Here is a 23,056-nt window from a genome sequence, read left to right on the forward strand (position 1 = left end):
ATGGTGCAGAAAACACGGAATTTCTACCTTATGAGATGGAAGTAGATCACACTATAGCACTCAATAATCATTTAATATTTTTGGGTATCAAGCTATTTAATATACAATTACAATCTGGTCATCCGTAATAAATAATTATCATAAATGCATTATTAAGAAAGAAGTTAAAGGTTCGTCACTCAAAATTATGTTTGTTATACATGTGTATGTATTGATTTTGAATAAGAGTGTCACTTTAAGTATCTTGTCTCTTCAGCTAGAAATCGTTAATTATTTGAAATATTTTTCAAACAATTTTGAATACATTATTATAAGTTTATTTGTAATCCATAGTTTTGGACAATGCGGGGAAGGCTAACTTAATTTTAGGCCTTCATTGCTAAATTCCAGAAAAAAAGTGCAAGTGTTTGTTCATGATAAGTGATCAACGTTATAGTTTGTCCAATTAGAAGGCATCATTTCTTATGTTTACCTAAACATTTATTTTAAAAAAATCAGGTGTCAGCAGTTATAGATATTAATCAGGTGATGCGGTAAATATAAATAGTGACTGACCCCATTTAAGGGAACATGTAGTTTACATAATATAATATAGACCACTAAAAAGAATGTTGGTTTGAAAATCATTACTAATTATCTAAAAACAACTTAATACATGCATGGTCGAATTTCGAAATAGAAACACGTGCCAACATGAACCCTTTGTGTGAGACCGACCCTTCAACGGCAAGTACACTTTTACTGATTAAATATTTGGCAATTACAGTAATTTATCAAAACAGTTATTTTTCATATTGAATCAATCTTTGAAAAACCTCAATATTTATATGAAAAACTACAGAAACAATCCTTGAAGTAGAAAGTTTCAACAGACACCCGTTTAATTGCACAGAAATGTTTGAGAATGATAAATCATAAATCTTTTCTCTTTACTTTTGATTTTCTTACATAAAACATTTATTAAATGCAACTTTGATAGTTATACATCATTTTTAAACACATCATAATAACAAATATCAAAAATAATATATTAATATTGAATCAAACCAGAAAAGGTGGTCTATAAAGAAAAGGAATTTACAATAATAAGGTATGAAACCATATATGTATAATTATTGAAGACAAATATATATACATGTATTTGAATGTATATGAACAACACAATGTAATTGCAACATGAACGTATATATCTTCTGTATAATAAAAATACTTTAAAAAAGGAAATATTGGAATCCCTGACAATCACTCAAATACTAACATCAAAAATATTTATCAAAAATATTAATCAGAAAAATAGCTTCAATTGTTTAGCTAAGTTTCCTCATGCGCTTGTGTAGTATTTAACTGAAAATCTGGATTTGAAATATCCCTTACACACTTACAAGGCCTGTAAAAAGGAGAAACACATCATCTCAAGAACACAACAGTTATTTAACACAATTTATGTGGTACTAAAATGAATCTATTTGTGGAAAATAAAATTGACAATGGCAGTCACAGGATACTGGCAAATGACTCCGATTTTGTCTTGTCTGATGAGAAGCAAATGGCTTATAATTGTAATCTTGACCTTTAGGGTGAGCGCTTGAATGATACGGGCAACAGTAACACACAAATGATGTGGGAAACACAGGTCCCCATGCTGATGTATATTAATCTGGAGTTTGATGTAATTCAAATAAGTACAAATGTATGTTATAAAGTATTTCTGTACACAACATTCCATACATTTATTAAAACTTCCTCTTACATCACTAGTTTATTCAAAATTCATTTAAAACATCAAAAAGGTATTTTCATGTTATGTCTTTTTCCCATGCATTAGCATGCTTCAATTTACTTGACTGATATTTTAATAAACAATTAATGCTGATTTTTTGTTTGTGTCCAACCATCCTCCTTGTAGTTTGTCATCTATACCACTGGTATATTTCAGTGTTCATGTGTTTCTGTTTATTACAGGCTAGGCGTTTGTGTAGTAGGCACACAGGGTTAGAGTAAGACACACCAGGGGGACTCGGAATCCGTTATTTCCTGACATTTCTCCCCTTGTGAAGCCCGCTGGATTTCCTTAATAATCTGAAAATAAAGAATATATATCTATAATTAAGGTTAATAGTTATGACTTCAATTCAACTATTTCCTAGCAGTTCTCCCATTGGGCAGCCCTCTGGATTTAATTTATTTTCTGAAAGTAAAGACAAATGACTGATTATAGTTAAAACCCCTGACTTTGCATCAACTATTTCCTGGCATTTCCTCCCTTGGGCAGCCCTATGAATTTATTTTATTATCTGAAAATTAAGATCAAATGACTGATTATGGTTAATACCTCTGACTTTGCATCAACTATTTCCTGGCATTTCTCCCCTTGGGCAGCCCGTCTGAATTTCTTTTATTATCAGAAAATTAAGATCAAATAACTGATTATGGTTACTACCCCTGACTTTGAATCAACTATTTCCTGGCATTTCTCCCATTGTGCTGCACTCTGGATTCCCCTTATTATCTAAAAATATAAAACACATATCACTTATTATGCTGTATACCCCTGACTTTGAATCTGTAATTTCCAGACATTTCCAAATATAGAAACCAACTTCAACTCAGCACTTTTGGATGCCTTGATAATCTAAAAATAAATAATACATTTCACTATTTGTGATTATTTCTATTGGCTTCCAATTAAACACTTTTTGGCAGGGGTTTGGGCCCTTGTGTTGTTGTTCTTAGTATCCTAAATAACCTGAAAATACATAACAGGTACCACTGAACACTGAAGTTGGTTTATACCCAGATGACTTTAATTTGGTGGCATTTTCCATTGCTTGGCTATTTGTTGAATAATTATACAAACAGAGAGTATACATGTTATCCTGGCTTGTAAGCTCAGTAAATAGAGTGTCATTGTATTACTAAATGCAAATTCTCAGTGTATTATTGCATAATTAAATAAAGATTCCTTGAAGTAAAGTTTTTAGGTTTAACTGCTAATTTGATATTAGTATGTGATCTACTTGCAGCAGTTGTTAAATGTGAAAATTTCTGACATTGTAAACCATCCATATGCATATTTGGTTGTTTTCGAAGGAAAATGCCTGAGGAGTTCTGTCAGCTGACTTGAAAGCTTTGATGAGTGTGTGGTCTGTTGATGGTGTTTATACATTTAGTTCATCTGAGCTTGTCCCTGAAGTTTTCATTGACGACTGAACATAACTATTTCTGTTTATTCTATATCTGTGAGATTTTATTATTATTATTATTATTATTATCATTATTTTTATTATTTATGAACTTACATCTTGTGCTTTGGGGAACCCATATGTCTTGAGTTTTGAGAACACCAGCTGTCCATTAATTGAGACCTCAAATGACTCTGAAAACATAAACAAAGCATTTTTTGAATTTCTCAAGTGTGTTTTGCAGCCAAAACATGAACTAAGTTGTTAATTACAAGATACAAGTTAAAAATGGTTTTATTGAGTAACTATTTAAAAAAATATATGCTAGTATGGTCCAATGAATGACATATTGCTTTGAAAATAACAAGTTAATTTGTACATTAACTCCTCCGACTTTACTCCGGCATTCATACATGAAACTGTAAAACAATGCTCAAAGACACTTACGGTTTCTCCCGACATCTCCAACCACCTCGGTTTCTGGCAACTCTGAGAGGATGTCCTCCATCAGACGCCTAAACCGAGGGAAGTGACCTCAGCTTCCACTGAAAAAACAAACAATACAGCCTTTAATATTTTCGAATGAAGTGTTTCAGGCTTGTGCTTTTTAGACAACAAGCTTATCTAACATCTTACAAGCTTATCTTTCAAAATTAAGTGTAAGTAAGAACGTATGCCTGAACCCTATACGCAATCAATACCATGTTGCTATAAAAGCTAGCTTAACAGCAAGACTGTTTAAAGTGCAATATATATATATATATGGTTGTCAACTTGACACTATAAACAAGTGAAGTAAATCTACCCAACGTCTAGGCTTCATTGTCATACATAATATTGTACATAAAGGAAGAGAAGCCCAATTCCGTTGTAATTATTAAGAACTTACTTTAAAATCTTGAATATTTATAGCGCGAACATTTCTAAAATAACTTAAATTTAAAAGCTATCATGCGTAGAAATCTTAATGAAGCAGACTTTTTTTAATTGTATGAAATAAAAGAAACACATACAACATGGTCAAACATTGCTTCAAAGATAAGAAATACAGATAAATTATGTGTTTTGTTTACCAGTATTCAACCTGAACTTTAACCGACGCCATTTTGTTTGTTTTTGGTAAGTCTCGTTTCAGCGGCAGTCAATGGTTTTGTGACTCCTGCAAGTTTTCTTCTATAGACGCAGTGGCTTCCCCTTAAATATATCGAAACAAATACATTTTACATACGGATATATACCGATGCCTAGCTAGATTTACTTGTATGTGTGAGCAGATATTTAAGGTAGTCCATGTAAATGGTATTGACAAACTCGTATAACAAGTAAACATGTATAGAAATGTCCAAATGAAAAAAATACCCCTTTGTTGCTAACATTTTAAGTTGGACATCGCCAGACTCCCAATTTAAATAGGTGTGACCTAGCTTGCCACTGGTGCATAATGGGGGCACATTTTGTTCTTAATTGTGCAATTACGTCAAAACTGTTCGTCTTTTGCTGTTTTCATTTAATAAGCGCTATTCATTTGATTCACAATGGTACATTTGTTTGAGAAAATACATGATCCACGATCAAACAATAAGTGTTCGGTAACCTTTAAATCTAAATCGCAACCATTCGGCAAGATAACCTTAAGGTAACTGTGTGTTGAGATCGTAACATAGTTCCCCAAATGCGCAAAGAAAGTCAGGCTAGGAAAGATTAATCTTTATAACTGTTTGGTCATATCTAAAACTAAGGGAGGAGGGAAAGAAGTTTTTTGTTTAATTTTCACTCATTTTTTTGTGTACTGTTTTTCGGCAACAATTGTCAATTATTGATAAACTGTTATATTCATAAGACGTTAAAAACATTTAAAATGATTTAAACTACTTTTGTTGTTTATTTTTTGGTTTGGAAAAAATACCAATTATGTGCCGGAAATCGATGGTTTGAGCCCCGCAAATAGTTTGATTGATGCGGCCGGTTTCTCACTCAGCAGGTCATCAAATAATTGGCACCGACTGACTTCTTCCGATCGGCTTGTATGTATGATAGAATCCGGGAATAAAATGTTCATAAATCAATGGGTTACACCAATCAGCTTTCAATTGAGAAGGGTGGCACTATAAGCAATACCATTTTTTCTTTACGTATGATAAAAATACGTAAGTAGCACAATTGTATGTATCCAACAGGATTCGTATTTGCTTGCACTTTAATAGTCAATAAACACAAACACAAACACAAGTACAATCCTCAAACATAGCGTCTTCGATTTCCTGTTTTTACATCTCAGTCTATGTCTGACCTCCCTTGTTCTCGTCCCTCCATCATGCGTTTCTTTCGTTTTGATTGAAACTGTTCTAAAACGATAGTAACATTTGCAACACTGCTAACAAAACAGCAAATGGGCGTTATCACGTTTTACAATGCAATATTGTGATATAAATAATTAATGTGGAATTTAACAGAATGGTGCTTTTTAATAAGATAGGCCGTCGTAAGAAGTACTAGGTTTGCTGCTTATACAGTTGAAAGAAATACACAGAAACGCGTGAATGACGCTATTGCATTAGTCTTACTGGATGAACACAGGCATGAACTGACCCTATCTGATCAAATAAGTATTTGTTGAAAAATTCCCGGTGTTTCATCATTATCCAATATCTCAATTAGAACACTTAAAAACATAGTGCAGCTAAATCATAAATAGAGTTCCTTGAAAGTATGAACATTCGTTGTTAACGGTACGTGATACGGGTTTATGGTTATGGCAATATAGTGTATACTCAGCAAGTTGTCTTTGGGCATAGTTCAATGATATTCTTATCTTTCTTCTTTTGCATGCCTAAGTGATTCCATACAATATATCAGCAAGATATATTAACTGTCCAATCAAAATATGCTGTTCTTTAACTTAAGATTTTTGTTCATCAAACCGGACAAGTGTGTTTTCCACACACAACATAACCGAACTCTTGCATCATAGTGCGAATGAGAGTGATTTAGTATGAGTTAATTCATTTGCTTTCTTCACACTAATTGTAAACTATACAAAGTCTAAACTAATCTTCAGTTATATCTTAATTGGTTATTGAATACGTTCCTAAGAGTCAAGTACAAACAGTTGAACAATAAAACACAAAAACATATGTATTAAAGCTTTATTATATATCATTATAAGCGATGAAATAAAATAAGGCATGTACGGGACTTGCTCATGTTAAATTTATTTTTTTACGAAATAAAGTGTGGCAAATCATGAGAAGTGTTAACACTTGTACAACGAATCCTGGATTCCTTCAGCAAACGTTGACATTTGCTCAAATGATATCCTGAAATACGCCGATTTTATTTGCGATTAAATCGGCTTTGAACGATTCGTTGTTGCGTGATTCGATTGATTAACATCATCACGTGCTGCTATAAATGTATTTATAAAAGGTCAATATATCCCTCTCATTCATATCCCCCGGTGGCCTAGTGGTTAAGGCGTCGATTTTCTTATTTGTTTTTGACTTTTTACCCGCGTGGGATTGCATATCACTAAAACCGATATTAATATTATAATTGTATTTTCATACAATTTCAACATCATGGAGTAAAATAATGATAGCATATATGATTGAAGATGCATAACCGGGAAAACTAAGTTTTGGTCCAAAGACATGAGCGGGTCCCTTTAAGTTGCGTTTTTAATTAACACGATTATTTGATTAACATATCCAAAAATTGGACTAACTCTTATGTTGATTTTTGAAATGGAATATTTTAATAGCATTTTTTTTCATTTTCAGAATAAAATTTATTTGTTAAAAATGTACAGATTAAAATAATTGAGGGAATACAACTATTTCTTCTTTCAGCAATTGTATCTTTAAATGCAAAAAAAATGGTGAACTAGTATTATTTCAAAAAATAACTTCATTAAATTTTAGAATAGAAGATGATCCAATAAAGTTTGTTTGTTCGTAGTATTTTATTATGGAAAATAGAAATGTGTCCGATATTCTGTATCCAATCAAGGTCTCACTGAAACAGAAAACAATTATACTTGTGTTTATATTTACGTTTGTCATATAAAATAATGATTTTTTTTCAAAATTACTCCTTTTTCATAAGTAAATATTTACGTTTGTCACATACAATAATGTTTTTTCTTCAAAATTACTCCTTTTTTATAAGTAAGATATACTTTCTCAAAAACGCAGTCAAGGTAATCCGTTCATGCAAACATCGAGAACGAAAATAAATTCTTGTGAAAATACCTGAAAATACAATTCAATGGGAATGAATTTGAACTTAATAATAGGAGTAACGCATTAAATCACACTTAACTAACAATAAACGTGTTACTTTTACTTTACGATATACTTATACTAATGTACTATACATTCACGACTGGTCGTATGGCCGAGACGGCCAAGGTGTTCCTATTGCTCCAGCTATATTTATTCTCTATAATTTTATAATCATTTATTTACTCGACTGTTCGGGTCCATCTACTGCAACAGTCTCATCACGTGACGTTTGTACCACATCATTCCACCAATCATAAACAGTTCCATCAAAGAGATAGCGCCAAGTCCAGCAATGGATAACCAAAAGTTGGTGTCTTTTTCACATGAGTGCTCGTCGGTTATGACTGCAAAGAAAAAAAGGGCAACTTACAAAGAGAGATATGAGATATAATATGTTTCGTAACGATAATAATTTGGCGTTAACAAAATGTTGTTCAAACAATTATTGGTGTATTCCAACTCAACAAATTCGGAAATTTAAAAATTACAAAACTTTAACTCATTTATTTTCACCCTATATCAATGATACCAATTTACTCCTGTCGTCTGTGGTGGTTTATTATTTCACATAATGATGTTTTGACACTTTTTGAAAAAAATGAACTACTGATGAAAATATAGAACAAGAATTGTGTGATTGATGTCATTATCGTGAATATGAACGAAGTTGGGCTGGTTTAACTTCGCTTAGGGAACTAGTACTCCACGCACTTTAACCAGCTTTCTGTGTTCATACCTCGATAATGACATCACGTAATTCATTTCTTTAATTGTAAAGTAACATGTCAATGAAAAAAGGAAAACAACTCTTTATATGGATTGTTTTTATATGATAATATGTAAATATCAGATACCATGAATGGTGACAGCAGAAATGGAATGTCTACCGAACAAATATAGTTTACACCGGTTTCGTCTGCGAAACGCTTAGCGCCAAGTAATTCGGATTTCAAACTACAATTTATAAGCGCCTAATGCGCTCGGACGCTTGAGAAAGCATGAACGCGAGGGTCGTTTAAAATTTATAACATGAGACATTACAAACAATTATATATTTACTAAGTGTTATAAAGACATGTGAGATATAGTAATATGTAATATGATAGCAGTTGATTCAATTTTTAAGGGACATAACTGTACACTGTTTAACTTTTTTCCCTATTTTTCAAGGCATTATGATCTACCTTTGCTATGTTCCTTTGTATTTGAAGAACCGTACTCATCCGTCCTGTTCCCGCTAATTGACACATGAACAGAGGCAAAGTGTTCAGAGATGGCGCCAGAAATGTCCCTTCTTTTTCTCTGAGCCGAAGCGCATGATGCAATCTTAAAGGGAGATGAATAGATCAGAAAAGAAAATAATATTAATTTTTGTTGAAGCAAATACGATGATAAGATATAATCACATGTTTGTTAACGTACGCCATCCATCTTTAGGATGGCAATTTGTGTTATGCCAATAAATATATCATCATTGAGATTATTTCACTGTTCAATTGATGCTGATTAACCATTACATATTTTTGCATCGACTACATTTTGGAATAATACTGTACTGATTCTGCTACTTTAATGATATGATGAATTAAGGGAGTTAATAAAACACCAATTTACTATGACAATATAGCAATTCAATAAATTGGTTTCTAAAAAAAAATTAAAAAAATATAGATGTATTCAAACTTAGCCATTTGTAACGTCAAAATAGAATATACCAGTTACACTTCTTCGTTATTGTGATGATTTAATTATCTTAATACTTTTATTTCAAATTGGAGTTACTTGAAAAGCAGGATTATGGAAGACATTGAATAAAGAGTGTTGAAAAAATGAATGATCTTACTGCTGGCTAAGTCAGATATATTTACTTATGTTATGCATGCTAACCATAAGGTTAGTATTTTAATCTTAAAGGGCGATTAAAAAAACTCCTTTAAAGGCTTGCGATAAAACAAAATGTCAGTTTACTCTACGGGAAATGTGAATAGGGTATATAAAACATTCGATTGAATAGAACTTATACTATGTCCGCTGACTTTCGTCACTGAATTGAAAGTGAGTGTGTTATATACAATTGTAATTATTAATGAATTAGTTAATCATTTATATTCCAACTGTTTGACACTTTTCCTTGCATGCGAACGAAACATTCAAACGTTTTGTCTAAAATATCCATATGAATACATGCATTGAAAACTTAAAATGCATACCGTGGGTTGGGCACACGTGGTTGGCAGGTCCCCGTCGTAACACACTTCATATTTCACTCCAAAGAAAAGGGACGGTGCATCGGCTACCTGATATCAAAGTAACCCCTACAATTACTTATGAGGATATTTGGGTACAATAAGGTATAAATTGAGATTGAGCTTTATCATATTGGTGTCAATCTAAATACGGTATATATCCTATTAACGGCACCCTGTGCCTGTTTTTTCGAGAATCCTGCACGCTCAAAAAGAACTATTTTCCCTATTCAGCATGTTTTTAAACTGCACTTGGAATTGGAGTCGAAATAATGAATTACGATCAGTTTCTGCACCGTAGTTATAAACATTACATGCTGTATAAATTAATAAAAGGATCCACAGAATACACGGCTGCAATACATCAATACCCTACTTTCGGCAATTTAATCGTGATTGTCATTATGCGCAATAGGGTATGGTTTTCCGTGTATGCATGACGTCAGCAGGTGCAAGAAAATGGCAGTAGGAATAATTTTCGTAGGAACTTTTCGGATCATAAGGAGACAAAGGTTAAGGTTAAACTTTACATTGTTTATATCACAGAAATGGTTAATAGACCCTCGAAAAGGCCCCTGACACGTCTATTTGGGCATAGGATATTTTCCGTATATACATTTACTTTTACATGTACAATTTACCAATGGACATTCCTGTAAATAGCGCGTACAGGTAGTTGTAAATTAATCAACTGTAGTATAATTATGTTTGTTTAGTGTATTTTGTGTCTACTGTTTTGTTTCTTGTCTGTTTTTTTATCAAAGTGCTTATAAACTACAGCTTACTAAAAGTTCAGCCTGCTTGGTTTGTCCCTGTATTTTCCATTGTTTTAAAAAAGTGCAATTCCTTCAACAATGTATGTTATCGAGTATTTGATATAAAGCGGAACTAATTCACCATTGTGATAGCAATGTGAAATTGCAGGCCGAGAGTAATGTGTTCTATCCCTACCAGAAGCGCAGAGCATATTCGTTTATTTTGTCATTCGTGCGTTTACTAATTCGGTTTATCATGGACCGTATATAAACACACTTTAGCAAAAAGGAAAATCATTTGTGTCGGCGTTAGGGGTGTAAATAATACCCGACCCATATTCGTCTATATAGATACATTCAATGTTCTTACAAGGTAGCTGCTGACAATAATATGAATCATGCTTTACGTGTGCTGTTTTCTCTGAGTTGCTCCCATGCCAAAGCTATCATGACTTCTCAACTTGAGATAATTTAGAACATCAAAAACAAAGGTATAATGTTAGGCGTTTTTGATCGGATTGAGATATTCGGCATTGGTAGTGCAACAATGTAGTCACGCTCATTAGCACCGTCCAAAGCGGTAGAGCATGTGGTAAACAATCAGTACGCTGATCATCGAAACTCAAAACATCTCTAATGACGATGTATTAAAACCACACGTACATGCACATACATGTACTTTACATTGTAACAATTAATTCAGGGCTTAAAACGACTTAGAATAATTTACACATAGTTTATCATCGACGCGGTGTCCTGGCGGGCCGCGGCTTACAATGATGTCTTACCTTAAAAGCGCTGAATGGGTTAGTTTCAATAACCCAGTAGTCGTCAAAAACATCGCTCAGTGCCGTGTTCAGAGTAAAATGACCAATGCTTTCAGTTACCGGTTTAAACTCTTGACACCTGAAATAATTTAACCATGGTTATATGAATCTAACATGCAAAAAAGTGTTCCTAAACTATAACTGTCTAACCTCAACTATTTAATGAATTATTAAACGAAACATAATATCTATAGCCTTTTGTTTCCAAGTTTACCCATTTGCTTTCCATGACAGATTATATCACGACAAAATAAAGCAAAACAATACGTATCAGAAATATTCACTATCGTCCGAGATCTATTTGTCTGATATATACAAATAATGTAGTGATTTAAAAAATGAAATGAAATTTTTTTGACATTAATTGAAATAATATGACCAATCTTAACAAAAGTGGAAGAGATTCTAGACGTCATAAAACAGCATCACGTTATGTGTAATATGTTGTTTGGTATGCCTTCTTCCGTTTATATTGTAGTCAAATATCGATTTTGTTGTATTTAATGTTATTTCTACTTATGAACTGCGTTAATTTCTGAAACGAAATACGGTTTTGAAATCGTAATTTTTAATGGGAGATTGTCCGAGTTACTGAGAGAGAAGTATGGCAGAGTTACTAAGAGAGAGGTTTGGCTGAGTAACTGAGAAAGAAGTTTGGCAGAGTACCTGAGAGAGAAGTTTGTCCATGTTACTGAGAGAGAAGTTTGGCAGAGTTACTGAGAGAGAAGTATGGCAGAGTTACTGAGAGAGAAGTATGGCAGAGTTACTGAGAGAGCAGTATGGCAGAGTTACTGAGAGAGAAGTTTGGCAGAGTTTCTCAGAGAGAAATTTGGCAGAGTTACTGAGAAAGAAATTTGGCAGAGTAACTGAGAGAGAAATATGTCCATGTTACTGAGAGAGAAGTTTGGCAGAGTAACTGTGAGAGAAGTATGGCAGAGTTTCTCAAAGAGAAGTTTGGCAGAGTTACTGAGAGAGAAGTATGGCAGAGTTTCTCAGAGAGAAGTTTGGCAGTGTTACTGTGAGAGAGGTATTGCAGAGTTACTGAGAAAGAAATTTGGCAGAGTAACTGAGAGAGAAATATGGCCATGTTACTGAGAGAGAAGTTTGGCAGAGTTTCTCAGAGAGAAGTTTTGTCCTTCACATCCAGTTCGAGCCAACGAGGAAATCGAGTCAAGCTAATTCGAGCCAACGGGGTACGACTACATTACAACAGCTTGGTGAAATATATGAATGTCTTACCCATCGACTATAATGAAGTTTTTAGCATTGGACGGGTTGGTTGTATCGTAAAATAGTTCATTAACTTTTATACCTCGTTCTGGAAAATAATGCAATATGGATTAAGGCAATTCATGTCAGAGCCCAATCTTTCAAAACTTCGTAAACTTATCAGGCTTAAGAACATGCAACTTATTATAACTTATTTTTATAAGCAAAATTCATACGTTAACTGAACTTTGATATACGACAAATGGTAATTCTTATCTAAAATATAATAAGGAATAAGTAGTATACAAAGTATTGAAAACAAATTTAAAAACAGTGTGTCGGTAAATCCTGTTGTAAGGGACTAATGAAGGTTTCAGAGATAATAAAATTAATAATAATAATAATAATAATAATAATAATAATAATAATAATAATAATAATAATAATAATAGTAATGATAATAATGAAAATAATAATAATAATAATAAAAGTAATGATAATAATAATAATGATGATAATAATAATAATAATAATAATAATAATAATAATAATAATAATAATAATAATAATGATAATAATAATAATAATAATAATGATAATAATAATAATAATAATAATAATAATAATAATAATAATAATAATAATAATAATAACAATAATGATAATAATAATAATAATAATAATAATAATGATAATAATAATAATAATAATAATAATAATAATAATAATAATAATAATAATAATAATAATAAAATAATAATAATAATAATGATACTAGTAATAATAATAATAATGATAATAATACTACTAAAAACCTTAAACTTAATAATGTGTCTTCACGGAAAATATTAATAACTGATAACAAGATTGGAACTTGAAGCAATTCTATTAATTGTAGTACTGTTTATTTTGGTATGAAGAGTACATCTTTCAGCTGATATACCAACAGTACCTTTGTTCGAAAGCCGAAGCTCGTGTGTTTTTTTAATTTCGATTTTAATTTCGATTTCACATCTATAAACTCTTCTTAATTTTAACTTATAACACTTTTTTCAGAAATATGGCTAATCCATATTGCAATAAATGAACTGTTTAATTCATTGTTGTGTAATCGTGTATTCTAATCATACCCATATATTCAAACCTAAAACCACTATTTCATGGAGTTAGAAATAGCAGGTATCTTCAATACTACTTCCCATAAGACCTTAAACTCAATGTTAAAGCAAATACATGTAAACTATATTTCTGATTATCTCACCGAATATTTCCCTAAGAGCCAAGTCTTCATCGATATCGCCGTCACCATCATCATCTGAAATACAAACAAAATTCTCTTTAAATAGTTGACAATACCTGGTCAACATTTGTCGAACAGTCTTAACAGTCTTAGGTAGCTTATACGGAATCAAGCTGACCCCTTAATTAGGTTTATGTATCATTTGTGTGTAATCTTAATTTTAAAATTTTAGACATTTAATAGACATTAGACTGAATCTAGTAATTATCTTAGTTACCGATGTATTACATCGCTTACGACACATGCACCTTTTGTAGTGTGTGCGCATGTTTCCAATTCGAAATTGACTGGTGTTGTATTCCAGGTAAAGAACAGTAAGATTAAAATATCAGTACTTGTAATCAGATATGAATTTAAGTAGGAAACTATAATGCGCAATTACTAAACGGTGAAACACAGATGAGACAGAAACATGAATGTTGCGTTACACAGAAACATGCCACGGTCTTACCTTCTCTATTCAACAAATTTTCATCCGTGAACCCATCACAGAAGGATGCCCTGGTCTTACCTTCTCCATTATCTTCCCGTCCGTGAACCCACCACAGAAACATGCCCGGTCTTACCTTCTCCATTCAACACCTCCTCGTCCGTAAATCCATCACAGTCGTTATCTAATAGGTCACCTGGCTTGGAGGAGAAGGATCCCGCAAATCGGGAGGAAAAGGTATGATCACTTGTTGTGTCTGTGCACTGTAAAAAGTTGAGGGGGAGAACCAATTATTAATGGAATAAGTGTATAGTTGAGTTCTTAAAAACTAGCTTTAACTCACTTATACCTCATGTTCAGCCGACCGTTCTATGACGGCAACAACATGATTAATTAATATTCGTCAAGCTACAATATAACATACTTGTATATTATATAGCTTATGCATTTACCAGCTTTTTAAGCTGCATTATGGCTCTTTGCCAATACTGCTGACCTCGGACAAAAAACCCGGCCAATATGATGTCACCTTATTAATAACACTATAATATAATATTATTATTAACCAGCTATTGCGTATTTGACGCGATACAGGGAAAATCGTGGTACCAGTACCAGACAATTGAAGACAATATATTCCAAAACTCGCCCAATATCGACCAAACTCGGCGTATACGAGTTTTCTTCTTGTTGATTGTATACAAAACTCACGAAATAAAGAATTTGAGAAATGGACCATTTTCATTGGCTGTCGAAACTTGCCTAATATGATAAATATGCTGGAAATTATTTTAAAAGAAAGCAATTTTGTTTTTCGCTTTCCGACTGTTCTGAAAATGTTTGTGTTTGTTTAATTTTATTTGGAATTACTAGCCTATTAAATTATTTAACCACTTTGTACGGTTTGATTTAACAGTTGTATTTAACCTGTTGGTGTTTGTTTTCTACTATAATGTTAGTGTACACTGAAAGAAATGGACGGCGAAGGTGAAACATTTGATGTTTTGGCATACGATTTACGAAATAAAGACGAAAGAGACATGCTTCCGTAGACTGCACAAAACTTCATTCATAACTATGTACAATGTCACTAAAGGATGCATGTCAAAATCAGCAAAGGCAAGTCTAGAAAAGCAGACACAATGAATGAATCGGCTATAAACAGGCTTCATATATATTCTGGTATTGGAAGTTTAGGTGCTGCTGCGAAAGGGAACACTATACAAATGCAATTTATATTCGGGTAAGGGTCGGTAATGTACAGCTGCGAAATGGACCAATATACAAATGGAATATATATTCATGTAATGGTCAATTATATAAACCTGCAAAATGCAACAATATACAAATGGAATCTATATTCATGTAATGGTCAATTGTATAAACCTGCCAAATGGAACAATATACAAATGGAATGTATATTCATGTAATGGTCAATTATATAAACCTGCAAAATGGAACAATATACAAATGGAATCTGTATTCATGTAATGGTCAATTATATAAACGTGCAAAATGGAACAATATACAAATGGAATCTATATTCATGTAATGGTCAGTTATATAAGCTGGGAAATGGATCAATATACAAATGGAATCTATGTTCAAGTATAGGTGGGTTATGTGCTGCTGTGAAATGGAACAATATAGAAATGAAACAATATACAATATAATCTACATTCAGGCAAGACGTAAAATAAACGCTCATGTTATATCTGTAAACAATCGGATATGCTCGGCAGTTTTTTTATTTGCAACATAAGTGATAAGCAGGACATCAGAACGATGCATACCATACCTAATACGGATTTCGCGTTTGTTTCGTTAAAATAACAGTTTAACGAAAATTATAAACTGTTTCCTACCTTGAAACTCGACCAGGCCACATTCAGTCCGATAGTCGTCAGTGTTAGTCACTTGGAAATCTGAATGTTCGTAATATTCGAACCTAGACGGATCGGTTTCGCCTGAAAATAATATATGAACACAATTCGTAAGTGTAAGTTCTCTTCGGTTTCCAAATTTTCGCGGTTCGCTTATTTTTGGGTTAGTTTTACGATATGTTATTCATTCTCAACGGCATTACTGAATCGGCTTTGCAACGGTGATTGAATATATTATTATATTTCGCTAGGTTGTCAGATTGAAACAATGTAAACACTCGTTAAACAATTAACTGTGCTTAAAAACATTCGACGACACATATTCAGTGGTACTGAACAAAAACTGCCATTTTAGTCATTCAAATCAGTCTTCTAATCCACCGAAGTTGTATCACCTAATCTTTGATTCCATGAAAACATTTTGGCAGTAGTTGACGGTCACTATTCCCTGTCACTGACACTTCCACTATTAAAGTCAGCTGTGACATTCTAATAGATCGCGTATTAAATCACACGATTGCCCCATGTAAGTCCTCATCAAAGAATTATGTTTATGACACATGGCGAATGTTTCGATCGGAATTATTACAATAAATGATCATGATTAGTTATTTCAATACCCATTATTAATTACGAAGTTAATTATCAAATACCGACAAAGAACACCGATAAAATGAATTTCCAGTTTGTATTGTCCCTTGAAGCGGCGAAACGTGTTGCGATTTGTATTAATTTCAATATAAATTTTTCAAAGTGCACTGACATCTGTTTTACCAACCAACATCCACTTTGCATTGTGTGCGATTAACGCTTTAACTTTGATCGATGTATGTCAAATTTCAGTTGAAATAGATATCAAAAATACAATCTGCATTAACTTTCAATTAGTAACACAATTATATACATCAGGCACGAACATTAAACATTATCTCTTTTGGCCTGATAAAATGACAAGCTTATTCGGACATCTGTTACCTTAATTAAAGTATGTACTGTTTTTTTATCTCCATATGTCATATATAGCATGACCCATTATAGGAAAAAATATATCTCTAATCTGGTGTTATACTTATAAATACACCGTTGGCAAAAAGACAAACTTACCCATTACTCGCGTTACTTCTGTCTTGGAGAAGCCGGTCTGTGAACTCAAAGTAGAGCCAATGAAAGAGGTTGTGATGGACCCAAGCTTGATCTTTGAAAAGAAACAACAACAACATCGATAAATTCCAAAATGACAATTCCTAATCTCAACAAACTTAAAGGTTACTTATGCATTTGTTTGGAAATTAACACCTTCGAAAAACATATGTCATAGCTTGGTCATAAGTTATATATAGCCTTTGTAGCTTATTTTAAAGCTCGTTAAAAAGCAAGACATACTTTATGTCATAGCTCGATGAAAAACCATACATTCCTAATGTACAATATCCGGCAATAAATAAATATTCACCTGAATCAAGTTGTTATATTTTCGATATAAAACAACTTACTTTGCAAAATCCTATCGGAAAGTTTGTTTAAATGGATATTAAGAAAGAAATAAGTCACATGGCGTGCATGTTAAATTATTTAATGAAATCTGATTGTGACAAAAAACAACAACAAAACCCCCAACATGATACCTTTTTAAAATCGCATTTTCTTATGCGTACGTTTGAAAACATGTTTGCTCAGTATTCTTAAGAAATAGTTTTTTTAAAAGCATAACAGTACTTGCCTTATGAATGAAAACTTGATAAATTGTACACTAGAAGCGTTCTTACTCGTTGGAATACTGACATTATGATTAGATCAACATGCTCTAAAATCAAATCAGATTTATATTTTTTATTCCCCACCGAATAAAATGTTTTGGGAGAGGGATATATTTGGGATAATTTCTGGTGTTGCCCGTCCGACCGTCATTCTGCCCATACATCTTTCTGTCCATACGTCCATCCAGGTGCACGTACGGGTGCTTCGGGGGTAGGTTCATTAGGTTAAGGTGGTTATTTGGGAATTCGGAGAGGGATCGGTTGAATTATGTTCAAACTTGGGTAGAAGTGGGTGACATGTGGTGAAGAACTAGGTCAATAAGTCAAGTCTAAGAAAAGCCTTGGAACAAAGTAGATGCATTTTATTTTGTCCAATATTGTCCAATATAATGTTACACTTGATAAAATATAACCGAATTTTGAAAGTGGGTAACACATGGTCAAAACCAAGATCAAATCTTAAAAAACAATTTGGGAACATAAACTGGGCAATATTCCAGGTCCTATACTTATGAAACTAAGTCAAAATCTATGAATTGATAAAATCACTCACAATTTTAAAACTGGGTCATATGAGGTCAGACACTAGGTCATTAGGTCAAATATTTAAAAATCATTGCCGGAGACAAATTCTTGTATTGATTTGTTAGACCTTTTCAAACTGTTGTAAGATTGCTCCCCTTGATAGAATTGAAATCGTATGGCGTAAAAAGCTAGAAAAAATAGGTCAAATCTTAGAGAAATCTTGGGAACAATATATCCGCTCCATTTTTCATGTATAGTCTTAAACTAGGTCACATGGGGAAAAATATGTCAATAGGTCAAACCTTAGAAAGACTGAGCAAGCCAATGTAATTGAACAATACTATCACCGGAATAGTTAAGGTCCCGGTTCTAAACAATGAAATCGAGATTCGAGCTGTTTCGAAAAGGATGAAAAAATGCTATTTTGGCTTGAAGCCCGGGTTAAACGGTTTCTGAGATAATACGTTTATGATTCATATGTTGCCTATCTTTATTGTTTGGTAATTGTTGTGTGTCTCTCGTTGCCATTATAATATTGTAAATTACTACGATTGTCCCTGTAGTTCAAATTTGTAGTTATTGCTTCAAACAAAGCAATAGCAAAATAACGTTTATTATTTCTACCTTTATATCATCCATGTCGCCTTTGTGAGAGACGAAAATAAGATCGTATTTCTTTCCTTCCATCGCGTAGAAATGTTGTCTAGAGGACCACTGTTCAAGTGAGGGAAGACCAAAGCCCGCTCGACCATTACCAGCTTGTGTGGATTGAGCTGAAGCACAAATGTGGCATACAGTAAAACAGCATATTTCACGAGTAATCATTTGATTATAACTATGAGTATACCTCAATCACATTATAAATGCAACATTTCCCATACGGTATTGGTAAATATCAATACTGTAAAAAAACTGCTCTCCATTTTAACAATCGGAAGGTGTTTTATTTTCAAAAAAACACACTATGAAATGATATGGACATGTACGAAGGTTATAAAAGTGTTTGTGCATAAGTGTTATTTATTATTTTGCATCGCTGATGTTATCTTCCATTCGCTTGCATAAACGTTTGTAAAGTTAACGAAGAAGATTTACATTATCTCGCTCAAGGAGGAGGCAGTACAAATAATAAGTGTGTGGTTCAACGGGGATATTCACTATTTAGTGAATGGTCCATTAACACATAAACATGTAGGCAACTTATTTATCTTGTAATTTTGAAAATAAACATATCGTGTAGATCAGTTAATACTTAAAATAAGTTTATAAATATAATTAATAAAAGGATATTAAAATTCAGACAAAAACATATTTTAGCATCATAAAATGATGTTTTAAATGAAACATTCAAGTAAATTATTGCCAACTATTCGCAAAAGCAATTTCTGACAATAATTGGTTAACTCTATGATTTTGTTAAAGAGGAGCCTAAAAAGCTAATTGGACAAAATCTGGTCAATAATTTCAATATACCATTATATCGCTTTCATGTGCAAACCTAATGGTTATTCTCAGGTTTTTAACTGACTGTTGGCCAATAATATTGAAGTTGGAGACGCTTGTTTATTTTCCTTCAAACATGTAGTTTGATTTTGTCAGCTAGTATATCATGTTATAATGTAATTTAAAGCCGTAATGCATATATTAAAAGATTGGTGCCTCAAAAAATCCAAATCTTCAAATGTCCACTCGATTATCGAACACAAATCCGGATCTAAGAGCAGTATTGGTAATCCTATAATACTCAATGTAATGAACTGTACGTGATGTTCTCCTTCCAAAATGGCATTATACATACTTTTAGGAGTTGTGTTAAAAATAATGGCCAAATCCGATGCGATTCAAATGATTCAAAAAGCAATTATTAGATATGTTTAAATTTCTTCATCATAACCCCTAAAAAAACAATAATAATATAGAAATGTAAATGTGTTCCAAAACTTACTTGGAACAATTCCGTGAACATGTATTGGGTTGGCTGAGATTATTTCAAGCGCATCCGATGCACCGTTCAAATCTCCCTCTACAAACACCGGTGCACCTTCTGCTCGTGTCACTGTTGCACCTATGATAAAACAATACATTTGAGCCTCTTAAATGCAACGGACTTGCTGGGTTATGAAAGGTAGCCACATATATTGTTCGATTTACTTTTGCGCTGGTAATAATGCAATAGATCTTGCAAGAGCACTACATGAAGCCGCTTACATTGCTAGTGTCACATTTGAGCCTCTTATAAAACAATTCATTGTGCAGGGTCATGAACAGCAGTAAAATACTTTGTGATAATACCTTATATGTGTCCGTCTGTTATCTGAATATATCGTATCTTACCTGGATTTTCAATGGTGTATCCTTGGTCATTTACGGGATCATCAAACTCGTACTCGAACATGTAGCTGCTGGGAAATGGTAGAACAAACCGCTTAGCAGCTGTGTGTTTTGGTAAGAACTGAAATTAATTTTAATAATGATAGTAAGTTTTTACTTTATAAATATAAAAAAACCTATGGTTGAAATGGGGACCCCATATAAAGTATCATTTCAAGCTAGTATAATCAGATTCCTTTGATCTTGAGTGCATACCAGGTAAAGAGTTCCGGTCATGTAGTCGGTGATTCAGAATTCAATGCTCCACGGAAAAAAAGACAATAAGGCGTAATATGATAATATTGCAATGAATAACACTGTGTGAATTCAGCTGTAGTATTTTAGAATAGTACGATCGATTATTAAATATATAAATAATTAGGAGCTATTTGACGCCAGTTTTAGTTGTTGTATAACTGCTCAATATAAACAACTATCCACTCGTGTTTGGAGATATAAGTAGACAATTCAATTTCGTCATGTTTTATCAAATATGTCTGTTGTTTAAGATGCAAGAAAATTATTAATCATGTTATTCCCATTCAAGCGGAAGAAAACAAAGTAGCTTATGGCGATATTTACTCATGGTGAATTGAAAGTTTGTAAGAATCATGTTGAGGGTCAAACATACATTTAATCCATTGTATATATTACATATAACCGATTGTATACAGCGCTATAATTGTTGACAACTCTTTTACACAAGTATGATGTCGATAACCTTTCTTAAATAACATGTTCAGGAATGTTTAGATATGTATTCTGCTTGTCAGGGGAGATCACTGTGTAGGAGATTGGATAAACACTCGAGAACGGAATACGATTACTACTTAATTAGACCTAATAAATATCTGAGGCCTGAAAATAGAAAGGTAGAGAAGAGACACGGTTTGATTCTTTTAAATCTAGTCAAAACATCAACGCAAGTCAAAATTGCTTACCATGATATTTACGGTATATTGTTATTAATACGAAACCATAGCGTTGACCCTAACCTTTAGCCTAAAATACTAAACCTGTATTAATTTCAATCAACACAAATTGATGTCATGGTCAACAACAACTTCAAAATGGAAAATTGGATGATTTTATTATAATGAGTAGGAAAAATACCTCTATGACCAAGGATATTTGGCAGGTAGAGTGTAGTTGCACTTAACATAGGCATTTTAGGCCTTACCTGTAATCCTACAGAATTGACCGGTGAAGCGACGGTAAAATCACTTTCCATGAAGACACCGAAGGGTTCTGAAGTAACAACAGCATATGTCAATGGTAGTGGGGATACTTATATACTACAAGTGCTTGTAATTGTTATGGAAGAATAAATGAGTTGCATTAATTCCAAACGTATTGGTCAGTATGTTGGCAATAAATTGTCATATTGGTTAAAATGACTTAAATAATCCCAATTGATGTGATTATAAGGAATATCCCACCCTTTGTCCTCATTTATATACATAGCGCTATGGCAACCTGAGGTCATCATGGGAATAAATACTTTGGCTTTAACAGGGAATATAAATCCTGTCTGGTCGAAATAACTATAATTCATTGGAATTTAACACGGTATTATCCAGGTGTAGTCCCCTTATCGATATTAATAATGCGGCTTTGACAAAAGAAATATTTCAAATATGGTCCTAATTGTTATGATTTTGTGGCTTTAACAAGGGAAATAATTTATGTCTTTTCCTCAAGTATATATATTACATGACTTTAAGAAGAGTAAAAGTTCAAATTTGATCATCATTTATAAGAATAATGTGACTTTGATTAGAGTAATATTTCACGTGGTCTTCATTGATATGAATTAATTGGCCTTGACAAGAGTAATATTGCAAACGTTGTCCTCATTGGCATGAATTTTCTGGCTTTGACAAGATTAATAATTCACATTGTTCCTGTCCTCATTAATATGAATTATGAGGCGTTGACTAGAGTAACAATTCTAGTGTGGACATCATTGATATGAATTATATGGCTTTGACAAGAGTAATAATACGCATATAGTTTACATTGATATGATTTTGAGTTTTTAACAAGAGTTAAAAATTCACGTGTAGTCGAAATAATAGACCTCATTGGTAAGCATAATTGAAAATTGTCGGGTGAGCTTACTTATTCGTGTGCACTTTATATGTATGTAATTTATTTATATAAGAAGAGAAAGAGCTCACGTGAGGATGCCATTGATATAAACTATATAACCTAGAATAGGACTAAAACTCATGTTCGGATTACATTGGTCAGAATTAAGGGCTTTGACAAGAGTACTAAATCTCGTGT

General features: G+C 32.8%; 2 protein-coding genes across 2 annotated transcripts; both read right to left on the bottom strand.

Moving 5' to 3' along the window:
* Positions 1-696: 696 nt before the first annotated feature.
* On the bottom strand, positions 697-4,318 carry LOC128222658 (migration and invasion enhancer 1-like). Its single transcript, XM_052931760.1, has 4 exons — positions 4,256-4,318; positions 3,630-3,727; positions 3,300-3,376; positions 697-2,079 (listed from the first exon to the last, which is right to left on the bottom strand). Exons 2-4 carry the CDS (start codon positions 3,688-3,690, stop codon positions 1,993-1,995), a joined length of 225 nt encoding a protein of 74 aa, XP_052787720.1. The 5' UTR covers positions 3,691-3,727; positions 4,256-4,318; the 3' UTR covers positions 697-1,992.
* Positions 4,319-6,378: 2,060 nt separating this feature from the next.
* On the bottom strand, positions 6,379-20,850 carry LOC128221465 (uncharacterized). Its single transcript, XM_052930072.1, has 11 exons — positions 20,732-20,850; positions 20,343-20,462; positions 19,022-19,170; positions 14,369-14,495; positions 13,764-13,817; positions 12,533-12,611; positions 11,255-11,372; positions 9,676-9,762; positions 8,650-8,791; positions 7,649-7,809; positions 6,379-7,196 (listed from the first exon to the last, which is right to left on the bottom strand). Exons 1-10 carry the CDS (start codon positions 20,790-20,792, stop codon positions 7,667-7,669), a joined length of 1,080 nt encoding a protein of 359 aa, XP_052786032.1. The 5' UTR covers positions 20,793-20,850; the 3' UTR covers positions 6,379-7,196; positions 7,649-7,666.
* Between the last annotated feature and the right edge of the window lie 2,206 nt (positions 20,851-23,056).

Source organism: Mya arenaria, chromosome 16 (genome assembly GCF_026914265.1).
Source record: "Mya arenaria isolate MELC-2E11 chromosome 16, ASM2691426v1".
Classification (NCBI taxonomy): domain Eukaryota; kingdom Metazoa; phylum Mollusca; class Bivalvia; order Myida; family Myidae; genus Mya; species Mya arenaria.